The sequence below is a fragment of the Bufo gargarizans genome, chromosome 6 (genome assembly GCF_014858855.1).
Source record: "Bufo gargarizans isolate SCDJY-AF-19 chromosome 6, ASM1485885v1, whole genome shotgun sequence".
NCBI classification, from domain to species: Eukaryota; Metazoa; Chordata; class Amphibia; order Anura; family Bufonidae; genus Bufo; species Bufo gargarizans.
The window spans coordinates 164,494,492-164,516,041 of NC_058085.1; the positions used below are offsets into that span (position 1 = coordinate 164,494,492).

Sequence of the window (21,550 nt, forward strand, 5' to 3'; positions counted from 1 at the left end):
GATGAAGGTTTGTCTTCGAACAAGACAATGACCCTAAATACTAAGTACCCACAGGAATGGCATAGGGGAAATTCTGTGAATGTTCTTGAGTAGTCCAGCACTGACTTGAAATCAATCCAATATCTCTGGAGAGACCTGAAAATAGCTGTCCACTGCCAGTCCCCATTCAACCTGACAGAGCTTGAGAGGATCTCCATAGAAGAATGCAAAAAATCCCCAAATCCAGGTGTGCAAAATTTGTGACATCATACTCAAGAAGACTGGAGGCTGTAATCACTGCCAAAGGTGCTTCAAGTCCTGAGTAAAGGATCTGAATACTTATGTCAATTTAATAATTTAGTTTTTTATGAAAGATTTCTAACACTCTGTTTTTACTTTCATTTTATGGGGTATTACAAATTGATTGGGAATTTTTATTTTTATTTTAGCACCAGGCCACAACATAACAAAATGTGAAAGGGTCTGAGGAATCTCCAAATGTTCTGTATACAATAGCCATGACAATGAAAACATATTCATTTTTAGTCAACTAAAATTACTTAAATGTAAAAAAAAAAATTAAAATTAAAATTAAAAAATATGATATATACCTGATCGGGCATTGATCCGAAACTGAGGTGAACCATCTAATGAGTATATAATAGATTCCTGCCCGTATTCTCTGGATCGATCCAAATCTGTAGCATTTAAAAACAGCACAGTAGCACCTGAGGGACATTAGTAGAAAAAAGAAATAAGTATGCAAGCCTTAAGATTTACATTTTTTTTTTGTGACTCTTAAATTTGTAATTTAGATGCCTCTGTAAACCAGTCTTACATTATTGCTATTATTTTCCTAGTCTTTATCTCCAGCTTATATGACATCTCACACTCTGAATGCATGGTTTTCTCCCATTTCCCTCTCCCTCATGTACAGAAAGTCACACATCATGGGGGTCATTTATCAAACTGTTGTAAAGTAGAACTGGCTTAGTTGCCCATAGCAATAGACTAGCAATAGAAAGAGTTAATAAAAGTTCATCAGTAAGTTATGTGTACCTCAAAATGGACTAATGAGAAGAGTAATCCTCTACATGGCAGTCTCATATACTAATAAGCCCTAGCAGCATCGAAACAACTGTGCAACACAGAGCAAGGCAAGATTAAATAAATAAAACTACTTCTGATCTATGGTGGCAGCACATGTATAGGTACTTCTCTATATTTTTATTAACTAGGAAAAACCCTTCAAGGCTGGTTATGTTTTACCTGCCATAATATTTTCCATTACAGTAATCACATACGATGGCCGACTAAATGTGGGAGGGTTGTCATTCTCATCCTGGAAAAGAAAGAAAAATATCTTGCATAAAGAAAACATTTTTACAGAAATGTAAGTGAAATATTTACAGAAATGTAAGAAATGTTTTATATGTGGGCTTAAAACCATTATATAAAACCTCATAATGTTTGTAAGAGCCATAGCACCTAAACAATTGTGCCAGTGTAAGTGTATTTTTAATAGTGTCAGCCATTCTTGTGATAGTGCAAATATGATACCGACTATAGTGTGAATGTTAAATGAAATTTACTGCTATCACAACATGAGCCACAATGTTCATATATACCAACCGTAGTGTATACCTAATACCAGCCATGATATACCATAAAATGGCAGCATTTATGTTTGTATAAGCACTTACTATAGAAGCTCCACAGCTCGGCACTGCTCTCCTCCATTGGCACAGAATTACATGTGAAAAGTCTACAAGTACATGATTGTATGTGATTTTCTCTTCCTGAGCTGAAAATTTATGAAGTATTTTCAAGAGATTGGATATGGAACATTATTATATAGGATTGACTACTTTTGGAAAGCCGAAGTGATGACTTTCTAGTAGTGTTGATCGAGCACCAAAGTGCTCGGGTGCTCGAGTATAACACTTTGGGATGCTCAGGTGCTCTACAGAGCACCCGAGCACAATGGAAGTCAATGGGAGAACCCGAGCATTAAACCAGGCATCCCTGCTCTATGTTAGAAAGTATATTATAGTGCATTTGTATTGTGCGGCAGTTGTGTGCGGTTCTGCTGCGATACTGCAGGTATATAGAGGGACAAGCATTATTGGAACAAATTATTTCTACTGGTGTGCTATACCAGTCGTCCCCCAAAAAACTGATTGAAGCGAGGTGTTATATACCAATATACTTTCTTTATAGTGCATTTGAGTACTGCATAGTGCATTTGCACATGTGCGTACGTGAAAATTATATTGCCGATATTTTGAATTGAATTAAAAAAATGAATGGAGATCGAAAATTTGAATAATACATCTGGTATGTCACTGTCCATGTTGTGGGACTATTTGTGAACTTCTAGTAATTATTTCTTGGCTGCAAATATGGGCTGAAGGATTTTCAGGTTCGCGGGATCCGCCGCGAACTTGCGGTTCGCGAACATTTGATTGCGTTCGCGAACCGTCCCGGCAGATGTTCGTCCATCACTAGTTGTTAGTTGTGGTACAATTTCCATTTTGGACTTAAGAAAAAGAGACGTTTATTCTGCCACATCAGGCCTGGTTTTCTGACTAATATGCCATACACTGGCCGTTCCACTTTACACGCCCTGCCTTGCACCAATTCAAGCTCCTAACATGATAGGCACCCCAGATATCATCAGGCAGGAACCTAAGAATCAGGGTGAGAGGGAAGAAAGGATGCCCCTCATTTCTCTGCACGACCCTAGGGGGCATCAGTGTTATGTGATGGACTGTAACATCCAGAGCCACTACCTACTTCCTATTCCTCTGTTCCAGCTTCTCATGGCCGCTGCACATGCATCCCTGAGAATAGTATTAACTTACGCAAATCCTGGGCAATATAGAGCAAGTACCAAATTTCCATTCTTTTCTGACCCCAAAAGGCAACAAATCAAGGCTCTCACATAAGTGTATGGTAAAATAATTCTCTGATATGACTTAATGATTCTGCTTCTTTTAACTGACAGGCTAGCCAAACACTCTCAATTTTATTAATGTGTGACGAAACACAATTTCCAGCTGGCAAAGAGACAACCAGTGATAATCTATTAAAGAGGAAATGTGTCACTGCTTTTCTAAGCAAATACATTACAGATGCTAAACAGCAATGATTAAGCAGTGGTAATGAGAAAAGCCAACTCACAAGCCTTCTCAAGGTAAAAATAGCTGAATTTAACGGTTTCCTGTTAATTAGTATTTAAATTAGTCTACAATACAAGTCATTTCTTAAATGAATGTAACAGATTCTACAGACATTTCACAAACACTTGATAATATTTAGTAATAAAAAGCAAAAGTGATTTCATAATTTAATCCTGTATATTACGTTTTCAGGTGAAATAGTGAAGAACAGTAATGGAGAATCAAGTGGCAAAATGAATGGGAAGCATCCGTTATGATTGTACCTTCCATCACAATCTTTTCCACAAAATACAAACCATTGTCAACCCTTTTTTAGCCCAGTATTTGGGGTGCTTCCGAAGGTGAGACCAAGAGTTACAATTAACATCACCCAAGTACCAATTTCAGAACAGCAAATACGTTGTAGAAGTGTGTGTGTGTGTGTGTGTGTGGGGGGGGGGGGGGGGGGGGTAGCTGCTGCTATTCCTTTGACTAAAACAGTGGTCAGAAACTTCTGACACTCCAGTTGTTGTAAAACTGCAACTCCCATCATTCTCCATTCACTTTTATGGGAGTTTCAATAACACCTAAGCAAGCTGGAAGTTTTAGTTTTACAAAAGCTGGAGTGCCAAAGGTTGCTGTCCTCTGATCTAGAACAGTGATGGTCAACTTACTACACTTAGATCCTACTTTACTCAGATGCAGCCCTCAACATTGTTACATCCAATGCCCTAGATCAGTTTGGAAAGGTGACCAACTTTGCATGGTCACTCTTGGTTATAATCTATGGGAGGCACAGAAACTGGGTGCATGAAAATGCTTAGCCATTTTCATATCTTGTGCACTATAACAGTGACTTGCAAACGATGGACACTTGATTCATGTTCTCATGATTTGAACACTTGGACCATACCTATCAAACATGCTGCCCTGCGATGCACAGGTAAACTTCTCCATACAACACAAAGATATACATTTATGCATGCCAACAGACAGAGGCATATGCTCATGGAGCTGTGTTTGGTACACACACCATACAGTATACAGATGAAATAGAGGAACTGGGGGACACTGAGTAAGTACCCTCTGTGCAGCATATAACCACAAGAACACCATAGAACAAGTCACAATGTTACACCTATGCTAAGAATAACATTTAAGAAGATACCACTAAGCCCTAAAAGCCCCTCTGACTCATATGAGTGTTTGAACAGTTACTATAAACATCTCATATGACAGGTACAACATGTACTTGTGTGCACCAATTTAGCAATTCTAATACTTTTAAACAGAGCTGTGTAATCTGTAGGTGCACTCAAAAGGACTCAAAACCACCCATCTGCATCTGTTGTCACAGTTTTGGGTAAGTAAATCAACTAAAAGTGTTAAAAAAAACTGAAGAGACAGATTATATATATATATATATATATATATATATATACATATACAGTACAGACCAAAAGTTTGGGCACACCTTCTCATTCAAAGTGTTTTCTTTATTTTCATGACTATGAAAATTGTAGATTCACACTGAAGGCATCAAAACTATGAATTAACACATGTGGAATTATATGCATAACAAAAAAGTGTGAAACAACTGAAAATATGTCATATTCTAGGTTCTTCAAAGTAGCCACCTTTTGCTTTGATTACTGCTTTGCAGACTCTTGGCATTCTCTTGATGAGCTTCAAGAGGTAGTCACCTGAAATGGTCTTCCAACAGTCTTGAAGGAGTTCCCAGAGATGCTTAGCACTTGTTGGCCCTTTTGCCTTCACTCTGCGGTCCAGCTCACCCCAAACCATCTCGATTGGGTTCAGGTCCAGTGACTGTGGAGGCCAGGTCATCTGGCGCAGCACCCCATCACTCTCCTTCATGGTCAAATAGCCCTTACACAGCCTGGAGGTGTGTTTGGGGTCATTGTCCTGTTGAAATATAAATGATGGTCCAACTAAACGCAAACCGGATGGAATAGCATGCCACTGCAAGATGCTGTGGTAGCCATGCTGGTTCAGTATGCCTTCAATTTTGAATAAATCCCCAACAGTGTCACCAGCAAAGCACCCCCACACCATCACACCTCCTCCTCCATGCTTCACGGTGGGAACCAGGCATGTAGAGTCCATCCGTTCACCTTTTCTGCGTCGCACAAAGACACGGTGGTTGGAACCAAAGATCTCAAATTTTGACTCATCAGACCAAAGCACAGATTTCCACTGGTCTAATGTCCATTCCTTGTGTTCTTTAGCCCAAACAAGACTCTTCTGCTTGTTGCCTGTCCTTAGCAGTGGTTTCCTAGCAGATATTCTACCATGAAGGCCTGATTCATACAGTCTCCTCTTAACAGTTGTTCTAGAGATGTGTCTGCTGCTAGAACTATGTGTGGCATTGACCTGGTCTCTAATCTGAGCTGCTGTTAACCTGCGATTTCTGAAGCTGGTGACTCGGATGAACTTATCCTCCGCAGCAGAGGTGACTCTTGGTCTTCCTTTCCTGGGGCGGTCCGCATGTGAGCCAGTTTCTTTGTAGCGCTTGATGGTTTTTGTAACTGTACTTGGGGACACTTTCAAAGTTTTCCCAATTTTTCGGACTGACTGACCTTCATTTCTTAAAGTAATGATGGCCACTCGTTTTTCTTTACTTAGCTGCTTTTTTCTTGCCATAATACAAATTCTAACAGTCTATTCAGTAGGACTATCAGCTGTTTATCCACCTGACTTCTCCACAACGCAACTGATGGTCCCAACCCCATTTATAAGGCACGAAATCCCACTTATTAAACCTGACAGGGCATACCTGTGAAGTGAAAACCATTTCAGGTGACTACCTCTTGAAGCTCATCAAGAGAATGCCAAGAGTGTGCAAAGCAGTAATCAAAGCAAAAGGTGTGTGTACTGTACATAAAAATACAACATTGCATATCCTATAAGTTTCGACTGAACAACTTAGTCAGCAGAAAACTTATTGTACTATAATGAAAAATCTTCTACCTGCATTTTCTTTATTAAAAGTAATAGAATAGCGCTTAGAAAAAAAATATCAAAGTGCCTCTCATCATACACCTCCTCACTCATCTACAAGGTCTTTCTTTACCCCCACTCCTCAATTTCGATAAAAAAAAAAGTCTTTGGTGAGAAATTCTGAAAAAGGTTATTTGACAGCAACATACAGACTCAGAAAAGCCAATGACCTTTTCAAGTCACGTTTTTAGACTGAAGTGATTATGCTCTTCAAAGAGCACTTAGGGAGGTATTTAGACTCTATAAAGCATCCCACATCCTTTGTTCTTTCTCCACCTACTTGTTTGATTTCAATAATCCAATGTTACATTGTCTCAGCAGAAAAAAACACACAAAAAAGCCAATAATGTACCTTGCAGATGTTACGGCTTCTTTCTGCGACCACTCTATTTTCTTCCCTGAGGTCAGGCTGTGATGTTAATGCCCAGTTACACATTTTATTGTTGAATGAGCCCGCTTATGAAGGTCAGATGTTTCTATTCCCTAAGCCTTTGTCAGATTAAATTAATGGCATTCACTGAGTGGCTAGATGCATTCATGCAATATGATCAGGAGTTCATTTGGACTTATGAGACGATTATTACCTGCATAGTACATTTGTTTCTTCTTGCAAAAATGAGAAACAAATCTAACGAAGGGCAGGTTGATCTACATTTGATTAAAAACTGTGAATTTAAATCAGTCCAAGGGAAGTCTGTTTCTGAATAGTTATGCATGTGTAAAACGTATTAATATTACATCTTTGTTTTTCCAGTAATTAATACTGGAGGAACTTTAAAATGTTACCAAGCTAACATCCCCTTTGCGAACGATTCTGAGACAGATATAAGACAAAAAGTGGTGTATATCTAATCATAAATAACCCCCTGTTTTTCTAAACCAACCTGTAAAAAATAAAATATACCCCCAAAAAAATCTGCAATGATCCTCAACATAGCATTAAAAACTAAATGCCATATTTCTTGAAAATTCCTGGTTGCAGAAGCACTGGTCACACATTATCAAGAAGGCATCTTTATTGCTTGTGCATACTACTAAGTTGGTTTCCCCAAAAACAAGAGCAGTCTGTTTGAGTAAGGGCAGTATTACATTTGCAGATCAGCATTTTGATAATCGGCAACAAAGAATTCCTTCGCGACAAACACTTGCTTGTCAGTGAAGGAGACCGCTGCTATTATATGCAGTGCTCTCCACCACAGTATGGTGAGTCGAGATCACTAATGCCATTGCTCATCCACATACAGACTCATTGTTTATCACTGGTGATGAAATTAAGCATAACACATGGGAACAAGTTACACAAAGTCCTCCCTCATGCCAAAGTCCATAACAACCATATGCCATAAGTGGTTATATCCAGAGTTGAATTAATCATAGGTCAAACAATGCATCTGAACCAGGATTCCCTGTCATTACGCCATTTTCAAATGTGTCTGCATCCTCTGGGAAAGGATACATCTATATACAATGCCATACCTCCCAACTTTTTGGACATTCAAAGAGAGACACTCATGGTTCATTGCGTGAAAGATCAATTTTTCCTACATATTCATACGCTTCAATAGTTTTCTCTTAAAAGATAGTGCAAAAGTTATACGAAAATAGAAATTTCAAAAATTCTAATTGCATCAAATAATTAAATAGTATACAAGGCATGCTCTAATATACAGAGAGTAACCAGACAAACACTTTATGGGTCAATATTGAAATTGCAATAATGAAAATCAATACCTTAGATAAAAAAGAGGGACATTTATGGAGCAAAGAGGGACAGAGGGACTGGGTAAAAAAGAGGGACTGTCCCTCCAAAAGAGGGCCACTTGGGAGGTCTGACTATGGCAACACAAGGAAACATTAGTTCCTTCCCCTACCAGAAACTTGACATTGGCCAGTGCGATGAAGGGACCTCTTTGTGCCTGTTTGTGCTGTGCCGCTAACAGCACAAGCCACAGACAAAAGGAAATCCATAGCATCATCTCCATCATGGGAATTGGGGTTAGGTGATTATTCATTTTATTTTCTGGGGGAATCATCTGTGAGAGGCACTAAACTGTGAAACACTAAGGTTACATTCACATTACAGATAAACAGATAATCTGTCTTCATGGCCATTTTGCATCAGTGTGTGCATCCATTTTCTGGGCATTTATCAATTTTTAAAGGCCATCTTGCATCAGTTTTTAATAGCTGTTAAAAATAACTAGAGATGAGCGAATTTCATATTTTGAAATTCGTTTGTGCTTCGTCTGGTGGTAAATGGATTCCGTTACCACGGACCATAATGGAATTCCATGATGGAATGCATAACGGAATGCCTTTAGAGGATTTCCATTATTAATTCTGTCATAATAGAAGTCTATGGTCTACATAATGGATCCGTCTCATTTCTGTTATGCAATAACTATTGTTATTATCAACAAGCAGTTTTCTAAGAAGGAAAGCCACTGTCGATGGAGTCAGAAATCTCGATTATTATCCAAAAACAGGTATTACATCTGGTCCCATGAAGACCACTTCAAAAAGGGTTTTTATTCTCCAGTATTTCTGATTTAAAAAAAACCAGAGGGATCATTCAGGCTAATTATAAATCTAAACAGATTAAACAAATGCCTAACCTACAAGAGATTCAAAATGGAAAACATCAAATCGACCATAAACCTCCTTTCTCAGAACTGCTATATGGTAACTATGGATTTACAGGATACTTATTATCATGTGCCCATCCTCAGAGAACACCATAAGTATTTAAGAATTGCCATCTACATAGGAAGTCACCTTTGTCACTTTAAATTCTAAGCTCTTCCCTTCGATCTCTCTTCTGCCCCAAGGATCTTCTCAAAAGTAATTGCCGAGGTGACATGCTACCTCCATCTACAGGGAATTATTATAATACCCTACTTAAACAACTTTCTAACAGAAGATCTTTTCCTACTCCATCTAGACCTGGTAAAAAAAAGACCTTCCTTGCTTAGTATGGATAAAAAATCTCAAAAAGTCAGATTTCATCCCAAGTCAACAAAAAGTCTTCTTAGGAGTTCTTCTAGATTCACGTCTGCTGATGTCTTCTCTCCCAGAGGAAAAATGATCAACTATGTATCAGAAAATATCTCAGTTTTGCAGGTTCAGAACCTCCACCATCAGGAATATTATGACTGTTCTGGGTGATCTGACGTCTTCAAGATCTTCAGTCAGATGGGCGCAGAGCCATACAAGGGTTCTACAGTCCTTTCTCTTAGATTCCTGGGATGGTACTCAGACTTCCTTAGACAAAATGGTAGGTCTTTCATCAAAAGTATTGCAGTCCTTAGCCTGGTGGAAAATAAGAAAAAATGTACAGACAGGGGTTTTCTGGCATCAGGAAGATGTGCTACTAGTCACTACAGACTCCATATACCGAGTATGGGGTGGTCACGCCGCAGACCTAATAGTTGAAGGAATTTGGGACAGTTCCACGACAAATGCCTCATCAAACCAAAAATAACTTACTGCAGTTCTCGAGGTTCTTCTGGCACTCCATTCAAAGATGCCTCTAGATCATTTAAAAATCCTATCAGACAATACAACTACAATTGCCTACATAAACAGGCAGGGTGGCACTCAAAGCAAGATTCTTACCACAACTGCAAAGATTTTTTTTCTCTGGGCAGAGAAGCATCTGACTTCCTTATCAGCAGTCCATTTAAAAGGAAGCAAGAATCTTGTGGCTGACTTTCTGATTAGGCAGACAATACAAGAAGGAGAATGGGCCTTGGACCCTAATGTATTCCATCAGATAACAGTACAATGGGGTGTTCCAATCCTGTAACTGTTTACAAATCGGGGCAACAAGAAGGTACAAAGATTTTGTTCTCTATCCCCACAGGATCAACCAGAGATTCTGGATGCCTTATCTCGCCCATGGCCAAAAGGACTGCTATACGCATTCACCCTTTGAGCTTAATTTCAAGAACTCTTATAAAAGTGGCAGAGGAACAGGCACAAGTAATCATGATTGCTTCTTATTGGCCAAGAAAGGTCTGGCTTTCTCTACTTTTCAACTTGTCAGCAGGGGAATACTGGACTCTTCCAGTGTTTCCAGGACTCTTATTCCAGGGTCCGATCTACCATCCCAGAGTCCTTCAACTCAGATTGACAGCTTGGAGATTGAACGCCTAGTCCTAAGAAATAAAGGTCTCTCGGATCCAGAAATCTCCACTATACTCAAGAATAGGAAATCAGTAACATCTAAAATTTACCTTAGAATTTGGAAGGCCTTCCTTGCCTTTATGAAAGGCAAAGGTTATCCTAATTCCCTTATGAATGTTCTAGTTATTCTAGATTTCCTGCAACAGGGGTTAAACAAGGGTCTCAAACGCTCTACCCTCAAAGTGCAAATATCAGCCTTAAGTATTTTTCTGGACTCAAAACTGGCAGAGCAGCCTTTAGTCAAACATTTTTTAAGAGTGCAATCAGAATCTCACCTACCATACACTCTACCATTCTGACCTAGGACTTAAATCTAGTTCTTACAGCCTTAATGGAATCACTGTTTGAACCAATCGATAACATTTCCATGAAACTTTTGTCAATAAATACTGCCTTCCTTCTAGTCATAACAACTGCTAGAAGGATTGGTGAAATCCAGGCTTTTCCTTGTTGTCCACCGTATCTAGGAATTTTGGATGATTGCATAGTCCTAAAGCATTGCCCATCCTTCCTTTTGAAAGTTTTTTTAAATTTCCATTGCAATCTGGAAGTTGTGCTGACATCCTTCTGTTCTTCACCTTCCATGGAAATTCCACAATCTGGATGTAAGACATTGCCTACTGTGTTATCTGGAAAAAACAAAGCAGTTCAGAAAGTCGGACCATCTCTTTCTCCAGTTCCAGGGTCCTAATAAGGGTCTAAAAGCCAGGAAGGCTACCATTGTTTGATGGATGCGACACTATCTATCTTTGTTATACCAAATATAATCTTGTTTTCCCAATGGTACTCAGTCATCCTGCTGGGCAGAAAATGCTGCCATATTAATTGAACAGATCTGCAAAGCGGCTGCCTGGGCTAATTCTATGACCTTTTTTAATCACTACAGGCTGGATGTGACTCATAACCCGGACTTGTCCTTTCAGCGTGAAGTTCTTTCTGCAGCAGTCCCACCCTAAGTTCTTTTTCATTCTCTGTTAATCCTCCTGTCAGTGCCGTAGGGGAGGCGCCGGGAAAAGGGTTAATTACTCTTACCGATAATTGGATTTTCCATTAGCCTCTCCAACGGCACTGGAGATTTCCCCCCCTTTTTTCTGGTGAAGTATGATAACCTTGTTTGATTGTATACTGTTGATTGAATAGATTATTTTCTTGCATCATTTCCATGTCATTTGTTATTAACTGGCTTAGGTAAGGATAGGAGGCCTTTTAAGTCTGGAGCTTCTGTGTTATTTCCTGTCCATTTGTGCCTGTGGTGATCCACTCCTGGCTCATTGATGTCAAATTGGTCTGTCTGGCCATGAAAATGGCAAAAATAGGACATATGCTTTTTTTATTGCTGCTATGAAATTACCATTTAAAAATTCACATGTAAATAGCCCCATAGACTTTAACTGGTTCTGAAAAGAGCCTTCTGATGGACCTTACAAAAATGTCCATCACATGGCCATTAATCATTAATCATGTGAAAGAGCCCTAAAGGGAATTATTGCTGTATGGTGTGACTAAGGGAGCATTATTACTGCGAGAAAGGCACAAATGCGGCAATACTACTGTGTATGGACAGAAGGGTCAGCAAGAGAGCTAAGTAAGTAAGAGATTAATGTGTGAGGTACTATCTTTTTGGTGCTCTAATTTCTGATGTGACTGTTTGTGCAGCTTCTTATTGGTTGTTTGCTTTGCTAAACAATTACATTGTTGTCTCAATCACCCCCTGATGAAGCAGTGTAAAATGTATGTAGGGGAATGAGGACATGGCTGAATATGCTGGTAAGAAGTTCAAGATAAGTAGTGTATATTTTTACCCTATTTGTAAGTCCACTATTGAGGGCCTCTGTTGAGAGAGTTTACTGGTTATGTGCGAGATTTTTTTTTCCGCCTAAAGATTCTTTTCTGACAATCTGTTGGTCACAGCAATCTCCTCCAGAGTATGGGGAGGAGTGATCGCTAATGCCATCTATCTTCCTCATACACACTAGTTGTCTCTCGGGAGCAGATCGTGTTTATACAGCATGATCTGTCACGGGGAAAAAAGGATCCAATTACCCGCCAGATCATCGCTAACTAGAATTACTATGAATGCTTGTTAATGATGATCTAGGCGATTCTCGGCCTGTGTAAAGAGCACTTAAGGCTAGTTTTCACATTAGCGCCAAAAACCTTCTTGCAGGCTGTTCCGACAGAGGAAAAGCTTGCCGGAGTTCATTGTATCCGGCATCGCCAGGCCCCATTCACTATAATGGGATCTGACGTGAATCCATCCTGTTTCCTGCCTTAGTACTGGGATTTAGCCAGACAAATTCCGCTGAAAGCAGCGTTTTTTTGTCTGGCCAACTCCCATCACTAATATTGGATACCTATGTGTCCCATTATAGTCAATGGGCTCCAGTGGTGAGGGCAGTGTCCAGCTATGTAAGAAATGATAAAGTCCAGCAATAGCCTGCCAGAATGTTTTGGAGCTACTGCAAAAAAGGCCTTATTTCTTTTTTCAACTATATGTGTATATTTGCACCAGTCCTCGCCTTTTTTGCTGTTTCACCCATAATTATCTTCTTAATGTGATTTTAGGTAATATTGGGAATAGTTATAGTTATTGTTATTATTAGGGATGAGCGGCAGGGGTGTATATTCGTAATTTTGCCTTCAGAACTGCCTTAATTCTACGTGGCATTGATTCAACAAGGTGCTGATAGCATTCTTTAGAAATGTTAGCCCATATTGATAGGATAGCATCTTGCAGTTGATGGAGATTTGAGGGATTCACATCCAGGGCACAAAGCTCCCATTCCACCACATCCCAATTTGAAATGATTCAAGCTTTGTGACATGGTACATTATCCTGCTGGAAGTAGCCATCAGAGGATGGGTACATGGTGGTCATGAGGGGATGGACATAGTCAGAAACAATGCTCAGGTAGCCCGTGGCATTTAGGAGATGGCCAATTGGCACTAAGGGGCCTAAAGTGTGCCCAGAAAACATCCCCCACACCATTACACCACCACCAGCCTGCACAGTGGTAACAAGGCATGATGGATATATGTTCTCATTCTGTTTACGCCAAATTCGGACTCTACCATTTGAATGTCTCAACAGAAATCGAGACTCATCAGACCAGGCAACATTTTTCCAGTCTTCAACAGTCCAATTTTGGTGAGCTCATGCAAATTGTAGCCTCTTTTTCCTATTTGTAGTGGAGATGCTGCTGTTGTAGCCCACCTTTCTTTCCCATTCTGACATTCAGTTTGGAGTTCAGGAGATTGTCTTGACCAGGACCACAACCCTACATGCATTGAAGCAACTGCCATGTGATTGGTTGACTAGATAATTGCATTAATCAGAAATAGAACAGGTGTTCCTAATAATTCTTTAGGTGAGTGTATATCACTATATTCTAAATATTCGTGATCAACACTATTTATTATTATGTAGGTGGATTGATTCCAGTTTTTGGTGGTTTTCCAATAACAACTAGGAAGTCTGTGCTATGTGATTATTGTTCAACTGGCTTTGATCACTTGTGGTTAATTACATGCACCAAAAAGTGCAAAATATCTGTTCTGGAAGGAGTGCAAATGGCATGGCCTTGAATTGGTTAATAATATTAAAACAAGCAATTCATATTTTATTGTGCCTGTGTTGGTTTCTCTCACAACTGAGTACTGATCACTGTTTTGTTCCGCTAAACTTGCCAAGTTTTGCAGAGGATTCAAAGATTTGTAAAGATACCAAAGCTTTTGTAGTCTCCTTCAAATATCCATCTCAAGATGTCCGCCCCCATAGGTCTGCCATGGTTGTTGCCAGGTGTGCTGTGAAACGGTTACTCTGTGAACTGTTGCAATTACAATAAGTAACACATAATTGATCTAAAATGAGCAAGCTGCCCAGTTTCACAAAGACGGTTTCTTTTATAAAATATTTGTATTTATGTGTGATACAAGGTCAGTATTGCACTAACAGTTCCCTTAGCAATAATAGGTTTATCTTAAATATATGTATAGGAAAAACTAAGATATTCAAAATAATAAATAATGCCAATGTGATTGGTAATTGGTGATCTACCTGAATTATATAAAATAACTACATTGATCTGTAATAAAACACAATTTATGAAGCATTACTCACAAAAATTCAGGACAGTTGAACTGACTTTCAAACTAGGTCAATGAATTGCTCATAAAAGCGTCATAAAAGCTAACCTTTTTGGATAGACACAAACACACACAGTTTTACTAGTGACTACCACAGACCTCAGAAAACAAACAACTCCAGAAAGTCTTCAGAAACTTAAAGGTTATGTACACCTTTGGGGCAATTTTATGATTGCATTTTACTTTTTTTGGTCAAAAAATAAATCAATCAATTGGTCTTAATCAAAAATATTCAGCCATTCTGTCACAAAGGTTAACTGTTTGTCTAGGTGTCTGAATCCTACTGTCACTTTGTGCTGTTCATCTAATCAAACTTCTAACTAAAATACTAAAAATGATCATAAACATTTATATAGGCCACATTCTTATTTGTAAGATATGAACTGAGCTATAATGAGTGTTTATAAGGCCAGAGAACAGAGATAAGGAGCTGTCAAGTGAGCTGCCTGACGGATCAGAATGAAAACAGACAGCAGGCTACCAGAATTTCAAGGCTATGCAGAGAAAAGGGCTCCAAAGTTTTAATAAAGACCAACTGAACAAATTATTTTTAGCACAAAAAGGGGTACATAGTTATTAGCCAATTCAGAAAAGTTTTTGATCTATGGTAATATCTCAGATTTACCACTTTTTCATTTGTCATTGAAAAATCTTTTTAATGCTTTATTCACCAACAAATCAAATTCCAGATAAATACATACATTCCAGATGCAAAAATGGCAGCTTCTGAAAAGAATACTTACAAAGACTTCAATACTAATGGGTACAGAACTGTTTAAAGGTGGAACCCCTGAATCTCTTGCCATAACTTGCAATGTTATTACTCCATTGGAAATTTGTTCATAATCCAAAGGTCGAATGACAGTTATTACTGAAAGAGAAATTAATATATTTTGAATGATTTTAGGTCCCATGATGCATAATTTTCCACAGAGGCTTTTCATGTTATCACATTCTTGGATGAATTTGATTTGCCTGCTTCGCCGAAATTTACAAATTACTTTGTCACAAAGCACATTTTTTTGTAAGTAGCGGGTGCAATGACAGGGAGCTGCGATAGCACCGTTCTCCATCATCATACCCCCTCAGATGCCGTGTTCATACATGATCGCCGGCATCTGAGAGTAAAAACAGTGTAAAATTAGAAAAAAAATTCTAATCATACTGCCTCCATTTGCTCCTGACGGGCCTGCCACCGCCATCTTGCTTGAAGATCTGGCGCAAAATCTTGTGTGGCCCGAGACCATCATCATTCAGGCCGGCGTGGTGACGTGGTGGGATTTCGGCCTACATCTTTAATCAAGATGGTGGCGGCCGGCCCATTGCAAGCAAATGGAGAAAGTATATAAGATTTTTTTTTTGTTTTTTACACTATTTCAGGTTACATCGATTGGCTACCACGAAGCACGAGACAATTCGGCTTCACAGTGAATCAAATTTATCCTGAAATTCAGATCGAATTCCACTTTGTTGGATTTGATTCCCTAATCTCTAGGCATAACTATATAGGTAATTTCACACAAGTGATGTCAGTGTATTTCCTGAACTGAATACTGTTACTGTGACACAAACTCTCAGCATTAGGGCTTGTTCACACGACTGTGTGAATCCCGTGCTGTGGACTGCAAATTGCCGTCCTCAATGCACGGGCACCGACCGTTGCCTAGCCGCATGGGGATCATGGACTCACTCACTTGAATGGGTCTGCGATCCCTCCGTTCTGCAAAAAGATAGAGCATGTTCTATCTTTTTGCAGTGTGGAGGCACTGAATGGAACCCCAGAAAGCACTCCGTAGTATTTCTGTAGTGTTCTGTTCCGTGCTTCCGTTCCGCACCTCTGGATTTGTGGATCCATTGAAGTGAATGTCATCTGCACCTAACTCTGCTATTCTATTGATTATCTGTGCCTCCGTTACTGTAGAATTCTTACTTTTATAATATTTAAAGGAAGCACCTAGAGGCTCCCGTCTTCCAGGTAACACAGACAGTTTTTCATTTAGACACTTTCATAAATCTTCCCCAAAGTCTTTTATCTAGGACATTACCTGCACCAAAGAATATACATATACAGTAGAGATGAGCAAATCAAAGCTGACAAAGTGGAATTCTATCTGAATTTCAGGAAAAAATTTGATTTGCAACGAATGCGAATTTCCTCGCACTTCGTGGTAACGATTCGCAATTTTCCTGAAATGATGGCACCTTGTGTGAGGACTGAGGACATGGGGTAAGGAACTCTGGGAAGGCGGGATCACCCAGATTGACATGCCTGCATGCAGCCAATCAGCAGTCAGCCAGCCCTGTGATGTCACAGCCCTATAAATACGGCAGCCATTTTAGATTCTACCATTTTCCAGCGTTCAGAGAGCAGGGACAGACGTGTGAAGGTGCTAGGGACAACAAGTGGAAAAAAGATTGTGGAAAAAAAAAGACAGAAAAAACGATTTATAAGTGCAGGGAAAGGATAGGAATCATTTCACAGCATCTTAGTGCAGGGAGAGACATCAGAAGGCGCTAGGGACATTGATAGAAAAGTGATTTACAAGTGCAGGGAACGATTATTTGGGGATCCAAATAGTCATTAGACAGCTCTGTCATTCCAGCTTTTTGTTATTGGGCTGCAAGTGTTATGTTAAAAAGCCTTTAGTGGCTTATATCTTAGTATTTTATTCAGTATGACTGTCATTCTATGGCTTCCTCATGCTGCTGCTATCTCCACACTCTGTCATTGTGCCACTCTGTGGTCTCCTCCTGATCCTGCTGTTGCCACCTCCAGACTCGGTCATTGTGCCACTCAGTGGTCTCCTCATGCTTTCCCCACCCTTCCCCACTTTATGACTGGTCCACTATTTTGGCTTTCGGCCCGGATGACATCATTATTTATTTGACACTTCTTCTGATCTGTCAGAAGGAAGATAAAATTAGACGCACAACGGATCCTGTCTGTGTAGCAGCTTTAAGGACTGTATGGTCCCATCAGAATTGGCAGGAGTGGGTAGAAAACACAGAAGACATGACAATATTTGGTTCACATGGCATCTCTGTTTTAGATCCAGTCCTATTTTTGGGGCTTTAGCAATACTGATGGACTACTGACCAAATGCTGACCCAGTGAAAGCAGATGCTCCACAGACTGAATTTGTTTTTTGGGGGTTATTGTTCTGACGTATCAGAGGAAAGGCAAAATAATCAGTGACGTCAACACACACTTACTGCTGACACCCTCTCCACTATAGACATTATCTAAGTGGAATCAGCTGATGACTGTGTGAAACGAGTGCGCTTCTGTCATGGTCTTACCTCCTTGCTGTTCTCCTTCGTTTGACATGTGCTGGCGGCCATCTTGGTTTCTGGGTTTCTTGTAGCCTCCCACCCTGCGGCTCCTCCTTCCCACTGGGAGGAGCTGGATGCCTAGCTCATATATATAGGAGGTCTGTGGCTTCAGTTCCTTGCTTGGTCCTCCTGTGCTCACATGCTTCTAAGACTGCTGCTGCTTCTGGTTCCTGATCCTGGCTTCGTCTGACTACCCTGCTGGTTCCTGATCCTGGCTTCGTCTGACTACCCTGCTGGTTCCTGATCCAGGCTTCATCTGACTACCCTTCTGGTTCCTGATCTCTGGTTTCGCAAGACCCTGCTTCGGTTTAGCCATCCGTTTGGACTTTTGCCCTACAGCTTTATTTTCAATAAAGCCTTCTTATTTCCACTCTTCTCTTGTTGTACGTCTGGTTCATGGTTCCATGACATTAGGACCAAGCCATGAATTCTGACGGTACAGGGCCATCCTCGCTACCTACGCTGGTTGCCAGACTTGATCAGCAGGATCACCTGTTGGGTCAGTTCGCTGTGGCGTTGTAAACCCTGCTTGAACGCACAGCTCATTTAGCTTCCGTTGCCGATGGGTCGGTTGTCGCTCCTGGGCCCGCTCCTACTGCCGCTCCGGTTGTTGCGCCAGAGTCTACCCCGACACCTGTTGCTGCGCCTGCGGTGTTTCGGGGTATGACCGGTTCTGCCCCCCTTCCACAGCGCTTTGGGGGAGAGCCAACTCAGTGCCGAGGTTTCCTCAACCAGGTGGGCATTTACTTCGAGTTGCTGCCACATGCCTTTCCTACTGAGAGATCAAAGGTGGGCTTCTTGATCTCCCTGCTCTCGGACAAGGCCTTGGCCTGGGCCAGCCCTTTATGGGAGAACAACAATCCGGTGGTTGCCGAGTTTTCCGGTTTTGTTGCTTCTCTTCGGAAGGTATTCGATGTGCCGGCTCGTGCTGCCTCTGCTGCGAAGCTCCTTATGTCCATCAGACAGGGTTCACGATCCGTAGCTGAATACGCCATTGAGTTTCGTACCCTGGCAGCAGAGGTGGGCTGGAATAATGAGGCTCTGGTCGCTGCTTTCTCTCATGGTCTCTCGGATGCCTTGAAGGATGAGGTTGCAGCTAAGGACCTACCAGTGGAGCTCGAGTCTCTTATTTCTTTCCTGATTTTGATTGACACCAGACTCAGGGAGAGACCTTCCTTTAAGGAGAGTCTGCGGAGGCCTTCTAACAGATTGGCGCCTACTGTTTGCTGTCCCACCCGTGCCTCCCTCTCCTCCCACGCCTCCTGGGGATGACTTGTCTGGGGGTGAACCCATGCAGCTGGGGTTTGCTCGCCTGTCCGAGGGGGAGAGGGTACTCCGGAGACGCGAGGGCCGATGCATGTACTGTGGTCTCGGTGGGCATTTTCGGTTGGCATGCCCGAACCGTCCGGGAAACGCTCGCACCTGAGATCCTGTCGGGGGCAGATCTTGGGTGGAGTCTCCTCGTCCCCGGTTTCCCGTGTTGACAAACCACTGATTACTGTTGTCCTCTCCTGGGTCGGGGGCTCGGTGACGACCCAGGCGTTGGTGGACTCTGGTGCTTGTTTTTCGTTCATTGATAGTGTGTTCGCTGCCGCCAATTCCATTCCTCTGCAGCCTCGAGGTTCCCCACTGGCTCTTGAGGCGATAGACGGCAGACCCCTTCTGCCGCCACACGTGACTCAGGAGACCCTTCCAGTGGGGATGGCCATTGGTGCCATTCACAGAGAGTCGGTCTGTCTCCAGGTTATTTCGTCTCCACACTACTCGGTGGTCTTGGGGTACCCCTGGCTCCAGAAGCATAATCCGACTTTCGATTGGAAATCAGCCGAGATCCTCTCGTGGTCACCGCAGTGTGGGGCTAGTTGCATCCATGGGCCTGTCAAGTTGCTGTGTACTTCCTCGGACTCTCTGTTGCCTCCTGAATACGAGGAGTACCGGGATGTATTCGATAAGGTGCGTGCGGTTGCCCTACCTCCGCACCGCCCATACGATTGTGCCATAGAGTTACAATCTGGTGCCGTTCCTCCTCGTGGCAAAGTCTATCCACTGTCGGTAGCGGAGAATGAGGCCATGGAGGAGTACGTAAGGGAGGCGCTTTCACGCGGACACATTCGCAAATCCTCGTCCCCGGCAGGGGCTGGATTTTTCTTTGTGAAAAAGAAGGGCGGTGAGTTGAGGCCTTGCATCGATTACAGGGGTCTCAATCGCATCACGATCAAGAACGCTTACCCGATACCCTTGATTTCCGAGCTGTTCGATCGCCTCAAAGGGGCCACGGTCTTTACCAAACTCGACCTGAGGGCGGCATATAACCTGGTAAGGATCAAGGCGGGCGATGAGTGGAAGACCGCGTTTAACACCAGGACCGGTCATTATGAATCCTTGGTTATGCCCTTTGGGTTGTGCAATGCGCCCGCAGTCTTCCAGGAATTCATCAACGATGTTTTCCGTGACCTGTTGCAGCAGTGTGTGGTGGTCTATTTGGATGACATCTTGGTATATTCTGAATCCATGGAGGCCCACATTCTGGATGTCAGACGAGTGTTGCAACGGTTACGAGAGAACAAGCTGTTCGGTAAGCTTGAGAAATGCGAATTTCACCGATCCCAGGTAACCTTCTTAGGTTACATCATTTCCGCTGAGGGGTTCTCCATGGATCCTGAGAAGGTTTCGGCTGTCTTACAGTGGCCCCAGCCCAGTGGTCTTCGTGCCCTGCAGCGCTTTTTGGGCTTCGCCAATTATTATCGGAAGTTCATCAGGGACTTTTTCATGCTAGCCAAGCCTCTCACGGATCTGACCAGGAAGGGCAGTAATCCCCAGGTCTGGCCGCCCGAGGCCATCCGAGCTTTTGAGGCTCTAAAGTCCGCCTTTGTGTCGGCTCCGATTCTGTCGCATCCCAACCCTGGGTTGCCGTTTGTCCTCGAGGTGGACGCGTCTGAGACGGGAGTAGGCGCCCTCCTGTCTCAGCGTAGAACACCAGAGGGTCCTCTGCTTCCTTGTGGGTTTTACTCCCGGAAACTGTCTTCCGCGGAGTGCAACTATCAGATTGGTGACAGGGAGTTATTGGCCATCGTGCAGGCCCTTAAAGAATGGAGGCACTTGCTCGAGGGCTCGGTGGTTCCGGTTCTCATCCTGACGGACCACAAGAATCTGACCTACCTCTCTGAGGCCAAGAGATTGACACCACGTCAGGCCAGATGGGCTCTGTTCTTGTCACGTTTTAATTACGTGGTCTCCTACCTACCCGGTTCCAAGAACATCAGAGCGGATGCCTTATCACGGCAGTACTCCGAGCTGTCCGGGGAGGAGTCGATTCCGACTTCGGTCATACCTCCGAATCAGATCCTGGCCGCCATTCGCACCAGCCTGACCTCTCCCCTGGGTGAGCAGATTTTGGCGGCTCAATCGGGTGCTCCCTCTGGGAGACCCAACGGCAGGTGTTTTGTGCCTGAGGAGTTGCGCACTCGGTTGTTGCGAACCTACCATAACTCCAAGGCCGCGGGGCATCCTGGAAAGAATCAGCTGTCCTGGGCTGTTTCACGTCTGTTCTGGTGGCCTTCTCTACGTTCCAACATCGCCGCATATGTAGCGGCATGCTCCGTTTGTGCCCAGAGTAAGTCCCCTCGGCACCTTCCATTGGGCCTTTTGCAACCCATAGCCACCGGGGAGCGTCCATGGTCACACCTGGGGATGGATTTCATTGTGGACCTCCCTGCATCCCGAGGCCA

The 21,550-nt window shown here is 42.3% G+C and overlaps 1 protein-coding gene across 1 annotated transcript in view; it reads right to left on the reverse strand.

The window, feature by feature from the left end:
* Positions 1-21,550, reverse strand: part of CDH23 (cadherin related 23) — a 1,302,172-nt gene that overhangs the window by 431,129 nt on the left and 849,493 nt on the right. The window contains 3 exon segments of the mRNA XM_044299558.1: positions 591-707; positions 1,249-1,321; positions 15,233-15,360. Of these exon segments, the coding sequence (XP_044155493.1) occupies positions 591-707; positions 1,249-1,321; positions 15,233-15,360 (318 nt within the window).